General features: G+C 43.3%; 1 protein-coding gene across 2 annotated transcripts in view; it reads right to left on the reverse strand.

The window, feature by feature from the left end:
* The window catches only part of FAT3 (FAT atypical cadherin 3), a 559,321-nt gene that overhangs the window by 14,199 nt on the left and 529,093 nt on the right, over nucleotides 1-16,029 (reverse strand). For both annotated transcript variants that reach the window (XM_059929409.1, XM_059929408.1), the window contains exon 21: nucleotides 9,476-9,944. In XM_059929409.1, coding sequence (XP_059785392.1) covers nucleotides 9,476-9,944 — 469 coding nt within the window. The remainder of the gene's footprint in view (nucleotides 1-9,475; nucleotides 9,945-16,029) is intronic.

Genomic DNA, 16,029 nt, shown 5'->3' on the forward strand with positions numbered 1-16,029 from the left:
TGGGTGTCTCTGTGCCTTGGAAAATCAGAATTTAAAATGAGGCACTCCCTCTAATGCACTCTTTTACTCTCACACATTTCCTTCTGCATTTTGTCATTTTCATTATCTTCTGGGATATCTAGTGCTACTTGAGGCAGACGCCAGCCTGACTGATTAAGCCATTCACTGAGTGTCTAAGCCATCGGCAGTGGTGGGCTGGAGCTGACTCATCTAGGGTTGGGGGTACTGACTTTTAAGTATTCAGGAATTTGGCAGACAGTTATTAAACCACTGGTAGCCTGACGCCAGCCAGGCTGGGAATATTTACACCACAGAAATCAGCAAACACTGCAGATCAGAGCTTTTGTTTTTAGAGAGTTGGTTTTCCAGCACACCCCTGAAATAGGGACTGGGGATACAAAGACAGAAAAACACCATCGACGAGCACAGAGAGCACTGCAAACCTTGCACGAGGGAGAAGTCCTGTTCTACCTCTGAGAAAACTAGCTGTCCGTTTTGAAGAAGACGATGATGATGGTAGCTAACACTTAGTGACATTTATTATGGACCAAGAACAGTTCTAAGCACTTTACATGTATTAACTCATTTAAATCTTAAAACAAGCCTACGATAAAGGTACTATTATTATTCCAATTTTATAGATGAGGAAACCAGGGTACAGAGAAGTAGATTCCTTATTTGCAGTCATGAAACTAGTGTAGACTTGAACCCCTGTAGTCTGGCTCCAGAGTCCTGAGTATTATCCTGAATTGTAAGTTTAACAATCATACTTCATTACACTCTGTATCTGGATTTCTCTGTTTATTGAAAAGAGAAGCAAACTTTCTAGAATCTGTTCTCGTGATGTCAAACCCATGGGACAAGGGAGGTGGAGACCCTTTTGAAGAAATCTTGCCTAAAAGCAAGAAAAAACTTTAAATTTGGAGGGATTTTTATGTCAATATGATGAAAGGGAAAAGCAATTGGATTTTAAAAAGTGGTCAGATTTTTTTTTTTTAATGAAAGAAAAGTTATATTTGCTATTTAGCCTTTGTGAAAGAGGCTTGTTGATAAAATTAACCTGTTCTAACGAAGCATTATTTATGATCTCATTATCCTGGCCTGGGCCTTATTATTAATAATTTTTAAAATGTCAACAAGTCTGCCATAATGATATTAAGTGATGTAATGTCTAAAATCACTTTGTCATTCTATGAAGGATCACAATAATCCCACGAAAGAAAAATAAGAGGCCCCATTAACATCCCTGGGGGTGTTGGAGAGAATAGTGGCTTAGTTCAAGTATATATAGCTAGTAAATGATGAGTTTGAACTTGAATCCAGGCTTTCAGATTCTCAAATCTTTCTACAAGACCGTATTGGCATTGGAACTTGTCAGTAAGCCAGAACTCACAACTTACTAGGAATCAGGAGGGGCTTGTAGTTACTCCCCACAACTCTCCAGGGAGCCAATGAGATGCAGTGAGATGGACAGCATCAGACAGCCTTCTGGGAGCCAAATAATCATCAAATAATAAAGATAATAGCATAATAAAGCTTCTGCTCTCCCAAAGCATTACCATATGTTGATATAAAACACAAATAGAGGGAACAGAATTCCCAAAGATAGCCAGGCATTATTTGATCACAAATAATATTTTAACACTTTTGTGAATGTAAAAGAAAAATAAAATTCAGTGGATAATTCCAAAGTCTTATTAAAAAGAGTAGATTTTTTGTCTTGGGTTGGGGGAGAATGTCAAATAACTATCACCAAGAACAACAGCTTATTATGTGCTAGGAAAAATGCTAAGAACTTTCCATGCATTATCTCACTTAATACTTGACAACAACCCTCTGCTGAAAGTACTATTATTTTACAAAAGGGGAACTGAGGCTTACATAAGATTGTTTGCCCAAAGTTACACAGTCAGTAAGTGGCAGATGCTACTTCATACCAGTTTCCAGATTTAAAAAAGATAACTGTTACACTAGCACTGAAATACACATTAAAAACAAACAATGCCATAGCTTCTCTCCTCTCAAATCCTTGTGAAATGAAAAGTGTATTTTATTTTATTTAAAAAAAATTTAACATTTTTATTGGAGTATAACTGCTTTGCAATGCCGTGTTAGTTTCTGCTTTATAACAAAGTGAATCAGCTATACATATACATATATCCCCACATCTCCTCCCTCTTGCGTCTCCCTCCCACCCTCCCTATCGCACCCCTCTAGGTGGTCACAAAGCACCGAGCTGATCTCCCTGTACCATGCGGCTGCTTCCCACTAGCTATCTAGTTTACATTTGGTAGTGTATATATGTCCATGCCACTCTCTCACTTCGTCCCAGTTTACCCTTCCCCCTCCCCGTGTCCTCAAGTCCATTCTCTACGTCTGCATCTTTATTCCTGTCCTGCCCCTAGGTTCTTCAGAACCATTTTTTTTTTTAGATTCCATATATATGTGTTACCGTATGGTATTTGTTTTTCTCTTTCTGACTTACTTCACTCTGTATGACAGACTCTAGGTCCATCCACCTCACTACAAGTAACTCAACTTCGTTTCTTTTGATGGCTGAGTAATATTCCATTGTATACGTGTGCCACAGCGAGATTCACTCTGTATGACAGACTCTAGGTCCATCCACCTCACTACAAGTAACTCAATTTCGTTTCTTTTGATGGCTGAGTAATATTCCATTGTATACGTGTGCCACAGCGAGAAGTGTATTTTAAAGCCTTGTCTCAAAGCTGTGCTCTTGTTTACAATCCTTCTAGTTACAGCCGATACAGATGGTTTTGAAATCTGCACCCAGATGAACTTAAAATGCCCCCTCCTTTCCTTGCTCAAAGAAGAACATCGCAAAACCTATTAAATGCAAAAATAGAAATGGTTTGAGCAATTATAGAGTGAATTTGGGTTGTGTAGGCAAATCATCAAGATAATTCCTATCTTACTCCTTTGACTTAGTTAAGTCATGTTCCGACCTGATTCCTCCAAGTAATGGCGTCCACCTTTGGCCCCGGTCACCTGGGGTAGGTGAACATCATTCTGATCCGGTCTGGCTGCCTTGATAAGGAAACATCTACCTTCCGCACAAAGGTGGAAATAATGACAGATGTGCGACTAGCACTTGGGATCTGAAGTCAGCGTCAACCACTATGCTTGCTGAATCATGACTGCGTTTAGATACTCCAGGAACTTTACAATCTGGGGAGGCAGCTGTGATGTGGTGGGTACGTGTCTAAGTTCTGGCTGTTCCTCACCAGCTGGGTGTGATCATGGCCGAGCTGCCTGACCTCTAGGGACGTCCCTGTTTTTATCTGATCATTAAGCCTCACTAATACCCACCTCAGAGGGGATAATAAGGTTTCTGGATTCATCAACCACAATGCAGCCCACAAACATTAGGTGCTTTATTGTTGTAATTACCGTAATTACTATGGATTCTGAAATCAGCTTCCTTTCTGGGTTGCTCATAAACCAAACAAAAGAAAGCCATGGGAGTTTTTTCACTCTGACTTTCAGGCTGAATATTGGGAAGTACTGAAACTTCTAGTCTACGTGAATCTCAATGAGTTTGAGAAAACTGGTGGCCACATTATCACGTGAGATGTTAATCCTAGGTGGAGTAAGCTTAGCTGAGGACTATGGCCTCTGTCATTACTTCACCCTCTCAACTTGTAGTCACTCTGACTTTCCTCTTTCACCAAGCAGGGTCCACGCAATACCTTTAGACCTTGTAAGATGAAAACCTTTGCAGGCGAGACCTCTAACTTCCCCTAGGAAAGCTGGCTCACATTTCACATATTGTATATTGGGCCGAACCTCCAATACTTTCCTTGAGGACCTGGAAACATTTAATGTGTTAACATTAAGCACAAAGTAAGTTTTCACCTTCTGGCATGTTCTTTTGTGTCTGCACCTAACCTGACTGCTTTAGGGTTTTGAGTTTTTCTATTAATATCAATATTATATTATTAATGCTGTTACCATGAGGCTGTTCTAAAGTACCAAAAAAAAAAAATTACCTCAGTCTTTAGAAGAAAGTCACCCAGAAAAAAAACTTTTTCCCCTTAAGCTGTAAAGCTCAGTCAAATTTGTCCATAGTATATCATCTGGGAGCCTGGCTTTTCCCTTCTCTGTGCCCCTGTGCTCAGTGGGCCAGTGGGCTGAGCACATACAGGGAACCTGTCTAATTCCCTTAAGCCAGTTGTGAAGGGAGGGAGGCCACATAAGTGGATCCACTGGTCACAGAGACAGCAACACAGAGAATTTAACACAGAGCTCGACACAAATCAGGCACTTGATTAAAGTCTGATAGACTGAATTAATCTAGACACTTACAAGTTAGGGACCCAAAATACTCAGCAAAATGATGTGCTACTCCAAGTAGCACAGGTCACTCTGTAGCTGAAGATGCTTCTATGCCCAACTATTAACAAAATCTGGGAACTTGTTGTTTTATGCACCTTGCTTAGAGGGAGTAGGTATGCACTATTACTTTTATCTTTGAAAGGGGGCTCAAGTGAGCCCAAACTTCTGACTGTCTGGGGAACAAAGTTCAATCTTTACACTGAATCAATTATTAAAAATGCAGGCTGTGCATCTGATATTCAATTTCTGAATGTCCTATGTCTCCTAGAATTCACTGATTCACATTCTGGTAAATACAGAGTTTACTGGGATTCCCAAATATCAGTGGTTCTCAAACTCAGAATTGCATAGAACTATCTTGGAGGCTTGTTAAAAACAGAGATGCCCAAATTCCACTTTTGCAGATTCTGAGATTCTGATTCGTAGGTTTGGGTCTTTTTCTTCCTCCAAGGTTTTCACTGAGAAATTTTTTTTTGGTGGTAAATTCAGGAACTTGCAAATAAAACTCAGTGACCTAGCGGAAGGTTCCTCGGATGTGGACAGCGGATGACAGAGGCAAGTCAATAGATTCTCCTTTCCCCTTAACAACCAAGAGACTCTTCTATAACAAGGTCTTGTTTTAATCAGGTCCTCAGATGGTGCAGAGGCACCTTGGAGTTTGAGAACCACTATATACAGCACACGAAAACAGAAAAGAACTCATTTCTTTTTTGGGTTTCAGGGCAGTTCAGAGACAGAGAGAGAAATCAGCGTATCACCTAGGGATATTGTTAAAGTACAGATTCTGATTCATTCTGAGATGCTGCATTTTTAGCATTTTTAACATTTCCGGTGATACGGCTGCTGCTGGTCCCTGGAACACACTTTGAGTAACAAGGGTTAAGAGCATAGGCTGAGGGGCTGGGTGGGGCGGGGAGGAGTTCCACAAACCTGGATCACATCCTGTTTCCTCACTTTACTAACTGTGTGATGTTGGGCTGGTTACTTAACCTCTCTGGCCTGTTTCTTTATCTGAAAAATGGGGGGTGAAGGGAGCAAAGAATAGTACCGATCCAGAGTACTGGGGTGAGAACTGTGTCACAGCACAGGTGACACAGTACCGAGCACATAGTAACAAAATGACAAACTAACAAATGGAACTCTACCATCGAAAAAGTTATCAACTTCTCATTTTAAGAGTTAAGCTTGCAGTCTCATGACAGCCATCTGAATGACTATTTCTGGCCTGGTAGTCATCAGTGGCTGCCTTGCTTCGCCAAATTATAGTTTAGCCTCAACTTGGCTTTCCGTTCATGGGCTTGAGCTGAGCAGGATAAAGCACGAAGGACTGGGGCCTCCTTTTCAGATCGTGGGTGTTCACTGGGCTGTTGCCCACCCACTGGGTCTGGAAACGCAGGGGTCACGATGGGACTAGGCCATTTCTTTTCCATGGTGGTTGCTATTTCCAGTTCATGTTTATGAAATACATATAATTTTAAGGCTTTACCAAGAGAGAGAGCCTTCCCTCTGTGGTTGATTTACAGAGTCATATTTACCCTCTTATTACAAGTCAGAGTTCTGGGCTTTGACTCCCCTGGGGTCCCCGTGGCTTGCTCCTGGGACAGTCAGAGGGATAACCCTGGTCAGATCTGCTGACCATGCCATTCCAAGCTAGCAGACTCGGCTTCCTTGTCCCTTATGCCGAGGGTCTGATTGGGTTTGGAGGTGGCTGGAGCAGAATCCTGCTTCTCTGAAAGAAATCTGCTTCTTGCTGTGGGTTGCCTGCTTTTAAAACCCTGAATGCTCTGGAACAAGGGCCTGGTGCTAGGATTGTCACCATTAGAGAGTGGAGTCTGTGACCAGGAGAGCCAATGACCGATACCCCAGCATTCTTGAAGGGCCAAGAGAATGATTATGCTAAAATATGTGTCACGGAATTTTAGAGCAACACAGAACTCAGGGTTCCAACAACAGTAAGATGTTCATACCATTAACTTGTGTTATCAACATTCTCATGCACATGGAGTCATTTTAAGCACCTCCCTCTACTTTCTCCAGCTCACATTTCCTATTTGAATACTCCATGCATCCTAGACTTCGATCTGGGGAAGCAAGACTCTTTTCCTGTGATTAGATACCCTGGTAGCCAGAGGGAATTCTTCTAGGCATGAATATTCTTTCATTAATGACTCAGTATTATTGTTCTTTTTAAACCATCACTCACAACTAAGATGACTTTTCCTTTATTTTAAATAAGCTCATAATTAGCTAAACACTTTCATAGATATGACGTAAAGGGAAAATTGTTGGTTCTTCCTTTTCTTGCTCCTCCCATCCCTCCCTACTATTTGGCACCAACTTAGGGAATTTGCAGACAGGATACGGAGACCTAGCAAGAATTCCTCTCATAATGGGGGCAAGAAAATGGATTCTCTCTCCTCTTTTCTTAGAAGCCAAACCCGCAATCCTGACAGCCAGGAAGCAGGTAGGTACCTCCTCACACATCAGAAGAGGGCTCCTGGACTCCCCTGGTGGTGCAGTGGTTAAGAATCTGCCTGCCAATGCAGGGGACACGGGTTTGATCCCTGGTCCAGGAAGATCCCACATGCCGCGGAGCAATGAAGCCCGTGCACCACAACTACTGAGTCTGCGCCCTAGAGCCCATGAGCCACAACTACTGAGCCTGCGTGCTGTAACTACTGAAGCCCTTGCGCCTAGAGCCAGTGCTCCGCAACAAGAGAAGCCACCGCAATGAGAAGCCCGCGCATCGCAACGAAGAGTAGCCCTCACTTGACGCAACTAGAGAAAGCCTGCACAAAGCAATGAAGACCCAACGCAGCCAAAAAAAAAAAAAAAGGCTCCTGTGCCTTTGATTCCCCACGGAAGCAACAGAAACACTCTTCCTGGATTTCCTGGTGAGTGGCCAGGAGTTTGGTGGCCCTGGGCTCAGTACTGCTGTGCATGAGAGCACGGTACTTCCCCATCTGGACCACACCCGGGGGCTGTTGAAATAAGGACCACTGGGCCCTCTCAGCGAAACAGGTAGTAGGCTTGAGAGAAGGGAGTTGTATAGATGGAGGTGAGGAAAGACACTTTCTTTGTCTAAGGAAAACTTTAGCCTCCTGGTACAAAGGAGAGACTTGAGCTGATAAAAGGCTTTACTCCCTTGGAAGAAAGAGTACCTCCTGTAGAATCCCAATCCCAATCCCAAGCGCAATCACAGGGGAAAGTGGGGAAGAGGGGACAAAGAGGAGTTTGAGAGAGGATGCAACCCATGGGTAAAGTTGGGTCCCTGGGGAGGGGAAAGCACGTTCTTTAGACCATGTGAAAAAGTATATGGCAGGTGGGTCCTCAGTCCTGAAATTTGGTTAAACCAAACGAGATTAAAAAAATAGAGGAAAACTGCTGTTTCTGATGTGGGTCATAGGGGTCATAGTCATTTAATGAACATACCTGCACTGAATATTTAGCTCAGGGATTTCATGGCAATTAAAAATTTAAAATGTACACTGAAGAAAAAGCAAGATTCCTCAGTCTTTTTCCTTAATACAGTGATTATTATTATTTTAAAGCCAACCCATTGTGGAAACCCATAGCTTTGCCAGCAAAAACAACGTCCTGCCATCGTTAAAAGTATGTTACAATTTGTGGCTATGTACCCAGCATTTGACATGGAGTGGTGTTCTATTTCAACCCAAATTTAATTACATGCTCCTTTTATATATCGTGGATGGCTCACACTAGCAGAATTGTTTTGCCTGGTGAAAAACTGGCCGTGACTTGTCATAATGGGCTGGTTTATAGAACCACTGAAGTATAGTTACTGCCCATCATTCAGGAATTATGGCACCATAACAACCCTTTATTTACATATACTGCTGAGACAGTAAAAACAGCAAATAGATTTCTTAAATCGAGACAGCAGAAATTTCCCCCCAGGGCACTTGGCCCTCATTGTGGCAGTAACATATGCAAGTCTAAGTAACTTTGTTGTCTGTGTTTCGGCACTGCATCATTTCATGGGCAGTTTATAACATTCTAATAATAAAGTCGACTCTACATTTGGAGTTGGGCTTCACGAACATTAGATGGTAATGCACACAGCAGAATCTCTAAGTGATTTGTGAGGAAGGTTTAAATTTGGTAATCACACTCCCACTGAGAGGCTCTGCAGAGGGGCTAAAGTGGAATCAGTACTTAGGCTGTTGAGGTGGCAAAGCCTTCAACCAGGAGAGCGCCTGACCTAGTTTACATCAACACAGATCCTGCATCTGGGTAAAGTCAGGGAGGCTTTCATCCTCAGACTCCTAGGACTTAAATAGTCTTGGCTTTTCCCTCAAACAATAGAAACCCTCTATAAATCTACACCACTCCTCCCCTCTTTTTTGGCCTACCCTGTTCTTTCTTTTTTCTTGATGATGTATCTCTGGGGGGAATTTTACAGGGGTAAAGTATCATTGCGCTCAATGACTGGTTTGTCCTGATAGTTCATGTAAATTGCCCTCTCCTTATTCTTGACTTTCTAATCGTTCATAGAGTTGTCCCTAGACTTATTTGTAATACACACGTTTTAAAAGCGTGCTCTAAAACATGTCCACTATACTTCTATTTCTGGGGTGGTGGGTTCACCCCACACACCCTTTAGCTTCTAGTAAAGTTATATAGCTACCTGTGAAAGGATAGCGCATGGACGTCATAACTCAGACTGTTACCCATTGTTCTGCAGTGACTTGCAAGCGGTCCGAAGGGGCAGATACTTAAAAGGAGATCCTATTCCTCCAGGCTGCTGAGGCCTGGAAGGGTGTGGAGTGGGCAGGGAAGGGGGCAGCCGTGCCAGCATCTTCTGGGCTCCTGCAGCCAGCTCACTGCGCCTGTGGGATGCTGCAAACGGATTGGCTCAACTGGACGTTCCTGTAATTGTCAAGCTTTGTGACCTCCTTAAAGAAGGATTAAGAAGCTGGGCCAGCATTATGGGTGCATACACCTCTCTGGGAGAGCACTTGGGTTGGTCATGCTTGTGAGAGGGAGTCCCCCTTCAGGTCTGCCCCCCATCCCCCCCGCCCCCTCTACCCTCCCCCCCACCTCCCCCCAGCCCCGCCCGGCAAGGGCACGGTGCCCAGGGCGCAGGCGCACTCACCCCCGGAGGGCAGGCCGGCGCAGCTGCCTCCGTGCTGGCAGGGGCTGCGCTCGCAGGCGTCAGGGTAGAGCACGCAGCCCAGCTTCAGCTCGGTCAGGCCCACCACCTCGGCGAAGCTGCTGCGCTTGTTCTGCAGCGGCAGTTCGTTGTTATTCAGCACCACGGAGTCCAGGCAGCCTTGGAAGCCGCTCAGCACCTGCGTGACCCGCGTGTCGGTCAGGCTGCGGATGTTATCCGCCTGCACCAGGGCCCCGAAGTAGATGGTACTCTCGGTGCTCAGCGTCTGGAAGTAGAGGGGCGCCCTGCGCCGCTCCACGTAGCTGTCGTCCAGGGACAGGCTCGTGAAATTGCGGTTGAGCTCCAGGAAGACCGAGTGCCAGCTCCCGTCGTTGACAGCGCGGCCCGAGATGCCCAAGATTCCGGGGCCGCTGCCGCAGTCCAGCTGGAACCACAGCTTGCCGTCCACGATCTGTGCGGGAACGAACACCGCATTGCTTTTTAATAGGCATCTGGCAATAAGTTCCTGGACACCCTGTTCCCAACCGGCCTGGGCTTTAGCATGGACAACGCTTTTGATCCAGCCATAAATCTGCTGTGGTTTGATTTTTAATAATCACTCTCCCTCCTCATTACAGGCCGTGCAAATGCATGCCTGATATTTCACAAATCTTCTTGTAATTAGCAATATGGAGCACAGGTTCAGAAAGCCACACTTAAATATTTAAGAATGCTCCTATTCGTTCCGTCTTCATCCTTTAAAAATTCACAGCTATTTCTTGTTTAGGGAGTCTGTTTATTCTCTGCACCCTTCCTAGTTACTACCAGCACAGGAATGATTTCTGTGAACTCATTAATATTAATTACGAATATTTATTGAACATCTACTATGTGCTAAGCAATGTGCTAGGTGCTATGGGGACCACTGTGAGCAAAAGCCGTTATCACCTCTGCCCTCATGGGGCTTATATTTGAGTGGGGGAGATGGCTATTAATCAGATCAGCACAGAAATACATATGTACTCCCCAGGTAAGTTTGTGTGATCTCACTAATATTGATTACGAATATTTATTGAACATCTACTATGTGCTAAGCAACGTGCTAGGTGCTATGGGGACCACTGTGAGTAAAAGGAGTTATCACCTCTGCCCTCATGGGGCTTATATTTGAGTGGGGGAGATGGCTATTAATCAGATCAGCACAGAAATACATATGTACTCCCCAGGTAAGTTTGTGTGAACTCACTAATATTGATTACGAATATTTATTGAACATCTACTATGTGCTAAGCAACGTGCTAGGTGCTATGGGGACCACTGTGAGTAAAAGGAGTTATCACCTCTGCCCTCATGGGGCTTATATTTGAGTGGGGGAGATGGCTATTAATCAGATCAGCACAGAAATACATACATACTCCCCAGGTAAGTTTGTGTGACTGTGCTGTAGGGGAGAGAAAGAGGCCAGGTAGATTTCTTACTTCCCAGCTTCATACATATTTAAGATGTAAAAACCCTCCTATTAAACACTAGCCGTCTTCTTAAAACAGTTCTTCAGGACTGCTGCTCATCATTTAGGTTAAGATTATCTCACAAAGTGCTCAGGGCTTGGCCATTTGCTAAGAATGTATGTATATTTGATGACCTCTGGAACTCCAGAAGGATCTGGTTAACTGTTTACACCTTGTAGATACTTCCAGCCCCTGGTCTGGGGTCAGCTACAACAGAGACTTGCCTGCTTTTTTTATTGCACTGGTGCAGGGAGGGCATCCAAGCCCCCCCACCCTCAGCAGCCTGACCCCAGAGGGACACCAAAATCAGGAAAGCGTGCTACTGAAGGATGCTGGCGAGTTGAAAGCTGTTGGGCAGGTACTGGTCCTCCATGGAGACCCAGGTTCAACTGTTGCCGAGGAGACAGGCTGGCCTTTGAATCCTCTGTCGTCCACCCTCATCTCCATTTCTCAGAAATGCAAGATGGTTTGAGGATCCAGGGAATGAGGGCTGGACCCATGTCTAGTCAACAAATTGTTATTGGTCCATGAAGGAATTCACAGCTAGAAAACTGTGAAACAGAAGCTACTTTCCTGGTCTTTGTCCATGACCCAGCAAAAGGATCTCGTGGAGGCCAGTGTCTCAGTCATGCCAGGGCAGCTGGCCTTTACTTAGGATCTACGTATAGTCCTATGCAAAAACCTGGGTAGAGAACATGAACTTGTGGAGAAAGAGAGGGGAAGGGACAGAAGGGGAGGGAAGACAGACCTTCCAGGCACTAAGTGCCAAGGAGGTACAAATGTCAAGTGAAATCATAGAAATAAACTGAACCAGTCTTTCCAAAATGCGTTTGGCTACTGATAGATCTGTTAGGAATGATCGCAACGTCACCCACCCTCACAAATGGGGTATTTTTCTATGCTTCAGTATCTTCCGCAGACAACTAATTCTTAGGGGTTCTCATTCCTGCCCCTAGGCTCCTTGAATGTGTTGTCACCCTCTCTTCCTGCATGTAAAGTCTATGCCGCATAAATGTGTGTATATGAAAGGCAGGGGGCTCTGTGAACCAGGCAGAGCCTTGGGAATTTAGAAATGAGAAATCTAATTCTGGCTTTGTCATGTATCATCACCCAGGTCCCTTGGAGAGAATTGGTTGGCCCCTCTGGGTTTGAGACCCCCTTCTATGGAAGCAGAGATAACTGCTGTGACTTATTTTACAAGGAGGCTGACTGTGTCCACAGCAGAACGGTCATCCTCCTCATTCACAGTTAGTACATACATCCTGCGCTCTGTAATGCAAATGTACAAAACATGAAAAGACTGGAGACAAATTTTAATTTTCTTTTCAGAGACCTTTCATGTGTAATCTTTGCTGTTGCCTTTGTCATTTTTGTTGTTGTTGTTCAACAACATGGACTGAATGAATGTTGTAAATCATGCCAGAATACTTGCTCAGTGACAACTCCTGGATAATATCCATATCTTTATTTCAATGTAAGTAATCAAATGATCAAATGGGACTTTAGGGACTACCTGCCCCTGGCACAGTCCTTCTGCTGTTCTGCTCAGTGGCTACAGAGTGGGGTCCCCAGTCTATCAAGGAAAATCTTGTGGTGAGGGTGCAGTTCATCTAACGTTTGGAAAAGGATGTATTCAATTAATGTATTACTTGGTCCATTCCCCTCCCCAAACCTAATGCCCTACCTCTTGGGATAATAACCAAGTTACAAACTCGTCCAGGAGAACTGACGTGGCTCTGACAGCCTCACATACATCGAAGTTCTATCACTAAGGAACATAAAATTCTCCCGCGGTAACACCGAGCATGGTTAAGTTTCCCTTTTTTTTTTTCCTGTTGAAAAAAATAAGAGCGGCAACACCGCTGAACGAATAGAAAGCCAGATGCCTATGTGAGCCTCAGGCTTTTGAAAACAAAAATGATTCGTACCTTCAAAATTCTAGGAGTTTGGAATTATAAGCCTTGTCTAGATGACAAACAAGAATGTTGATGCCAAAAGCTACCTTGCAAAAAGTTAATATTTGGCCATTTCACAAGTATATTATGCCAGGGAGAGGAAAGAACACTTTCATATCTGAGTCCTCTCATCTGGGAAAATTATACGCTGATCATATTTAGTTTTTCTGTCTTCAGAATAGGGTTTATCCAGTTTTAAAGGATCTCTCTTTTAAGAGGACAAAGCTTTCTCAAAGCAGAGGGCAAGCTATTTTAATAGAAACTGAGGTGTGCATGAAACTGTAAGAAAAGTCTACAGCAAGGATCTGAATGATGTGCGGGGGACGGGGGAGGGGGCAGAGGCAGGTAGGCAATGTGTTCAATGAAATGCATAATTCAGAGTGTGGCCCTAATGTTAACGAAATATGCAGGTATTCAGGGTTGTCTGAAATCAGTGATGTGCTTTAACCTGGATCTTCTGTGGCCTGGAGCTTGGGAGACAAGCTGTCAGAGCTATAAGAAGTCAGCTTGTAGGAAAGTAGGATTTTGAGTAAAAAGTATGAATTATGGCATAAAGTCTTACTGCTTCAGATTGTTGGTGTGTGGCTCTAGCAAATGCACCATCATGATAAAACTTTTAAGAGGGTTATTAAATATTCTTTGAAAAGCGAACTTCTTGAAAACCTATTTTTAAGGCAGCCATGAATAGCTATCTGGCATACACTAGATGCTCAAAAAATACACTTTGAATGAATACATGAATGAATAAATCTCAGTCCTTCAAATCTCTTCTTTTGATAAACACCGTTGTACTCCTGACCTGCTTGCCACTGCCAGAGGGCCAGGTCCACTGCTGATTAGTTTAGGCAAGTCAATGATTCTCTCTGAATCTCAGTTTCCTCACAGGCGGAAAAGTAGGCACTCACATCTATGCACAGGAGAGTGAGAATAAAAATATATGTACGTGAAAGTACTTCATAAACTCTTAGGTATTTCATTATTATTATAACGTGTAATTATAAGTTAGCTCACTTCTCAGTGATACGCCTTCATATATCCTTGAAACTCTGGAATCTTGTGGGGTTTTCCTTGTTACTCTTCTGATATGTGTTGCAAGGATCTGGCTCTTCCAAGTGGACTGTTTTATAAACCAAATGAGCTTTCCCTGACTACTTTCCTCTTAGTCCTGGGGTCTTTTTTTTTTTTTAATTTTTTAAAATTTATTTTTATTTATTTTTTATTTTTTTATTTTATTTTATTTTTTTAATAATAATGGCCAATTTTTAAAATTAATTAATTTATTTTTGGCTGCGTTGGATCTTTGTTGTTGCACGCCGGCTTTCTCTAATTGCGGTGAGTGGGGGCTACCCTTCGTTGCGGTACGCGGGCTTCTCATTGCGGTGGCTTCTCTTGTTGCGGAGCACAGGCTCTAGGCGCGCGGGCTTCAGTAGCTGTGGCACGTGGGCTCAATAGTTGTGGCTCACGGGCTCTAGAGCGCAGGCTCAGTAGTTGTGGCGCACGGGATTAGTTGTTCCGTGGCATGTGGGATCTTCCTGGAGCAGGGCTCGAACCCGTGTCCCCTGCATTGGCAGGCGGATTCTTAACCACCACGCCACCAGGGAAGTCCCAAGTCCTGGGGTCTTAACTAGCCATGTCTGAGAATCATCAAAATGAAGTCATGTTTCATCTATAACTTTCCCCAAAGATCAAATGTGATATTTCTAGATCAACAAGCAAGTACTTCTTGTGCTTCTGCTATAATATTGCACCTGAGAGACTAACATAGGGAAAAAGTTACTTGTATCTCTCCTGGTGATCTGACATGTTTCTTTTATAGGTTCAAGGACAGCCACAGAATCTATCCCACCATTTTCCTCCTGACTTTGGCTGCCAGGAAATTCAGAGTTATGGTCTGTGTTCAACTAACCCCTGGTCTAGATTTTTCAATGATGATATTCTGTCCGTCCCTATTTCACTGGTTGGGTCTTAACCTTTTGTTTTCATCTTTTTTCAAATTCAAGTATAATTGACTTATTATATTAGGTTCAGGTGTGCCACATAGTGATTCAATATTTTTATACATTACAAAATGATCATCAGCGATAAGTCTGGTTACCATCTGTTACGATACAAAGTTACGACAATATTAATGACTACATTCCCTACACTGTACATTACATCCTCATGACTTATAACTGGAAGTTTGTACCTCCTAATCCCCTTCCCCTATTTTACCTATCCTCGTTTTCATCTTAATGGTGCTTTGATTTTATTGCATTTGAGTATTTATGGTAAGCCTGGAATCTCTTTTGGAAGAAGACAGGGTATCAATGGTAAACAGAAGAATGAGTGCCTTTACTGCTGCTAAAAGACAGCGGTGCTCCTTGTCCAAGAGAATGTTCACTTCCCGAGGTCTCCATGCAGTTCTTCAACTGTCTTCTGTCTTCTGTGCCCTTCACCCCACAAATCGTCTTAAGTACTTTTTAGGGAATGTGCTTTAACCGGGAAAATATAAACAACCAAGAGGTGCAGTTTAAACAGAGCATTTCAGCGTAGTCATTGAACCAAAGTGCAAGGCACATACTGTACCTAAAGCCAATGAAATTAAATCTTGCATGAGGCTGAAAATGTTAAGCAAACAGATTCAGATCCCCTAAGTGGATATTCCTGGCAACTGTAGGAAAGTATCTGCGATAGTTCAGTACAGCTGTGTCCTGCTTTGGGCAAAGCCAACATATGAAAAGCAAACTTACAGAACAGACAGATGGGGGGTGATTATTCACATCACAAAGGGATTAATGGAAGGGTTCCTTCAAATGGCAAGCATCCCTAGTTTATTAGAATTCCATTTATAGAGATTCAATTTACACAACTTTCAGAAACACGCTTGTTTCACGAAATACAATATACCTTAGGAGCTAGCGCTGACTAAAAGGTTTAATTATTCTTCTTTCCCATCTCCAGGGTTCTGCACATTTTAGACACTTGCCAGTGAAGTGTCAAATGGCAAGCTCCATTTTAGGATCAAGCCATTCATGTCCAATATTTTTGTTCTCTTTCAAATTTAACGCCATTTAAGAGAATTGCTAATAGAAAGTATTTGCCTCCTAAGGAT

The sequence above is a fragment of the Balaenoptera ricei genome, chromosome 8, assembly GCF_028023285.1.
Source record: "Balaenoptera ricei isolate mBalRic1 chromosome 8, mBalRic1.hap2, whole genome shotgun sequence".
In the NCBI taxonomy this organism is placed as follows: Eukaryota; Metazoa; Chordata; class Mammalia; order Artiodactyla; family Balaenopteridae; genus Balaenoptera; species Balaenoptera ricei.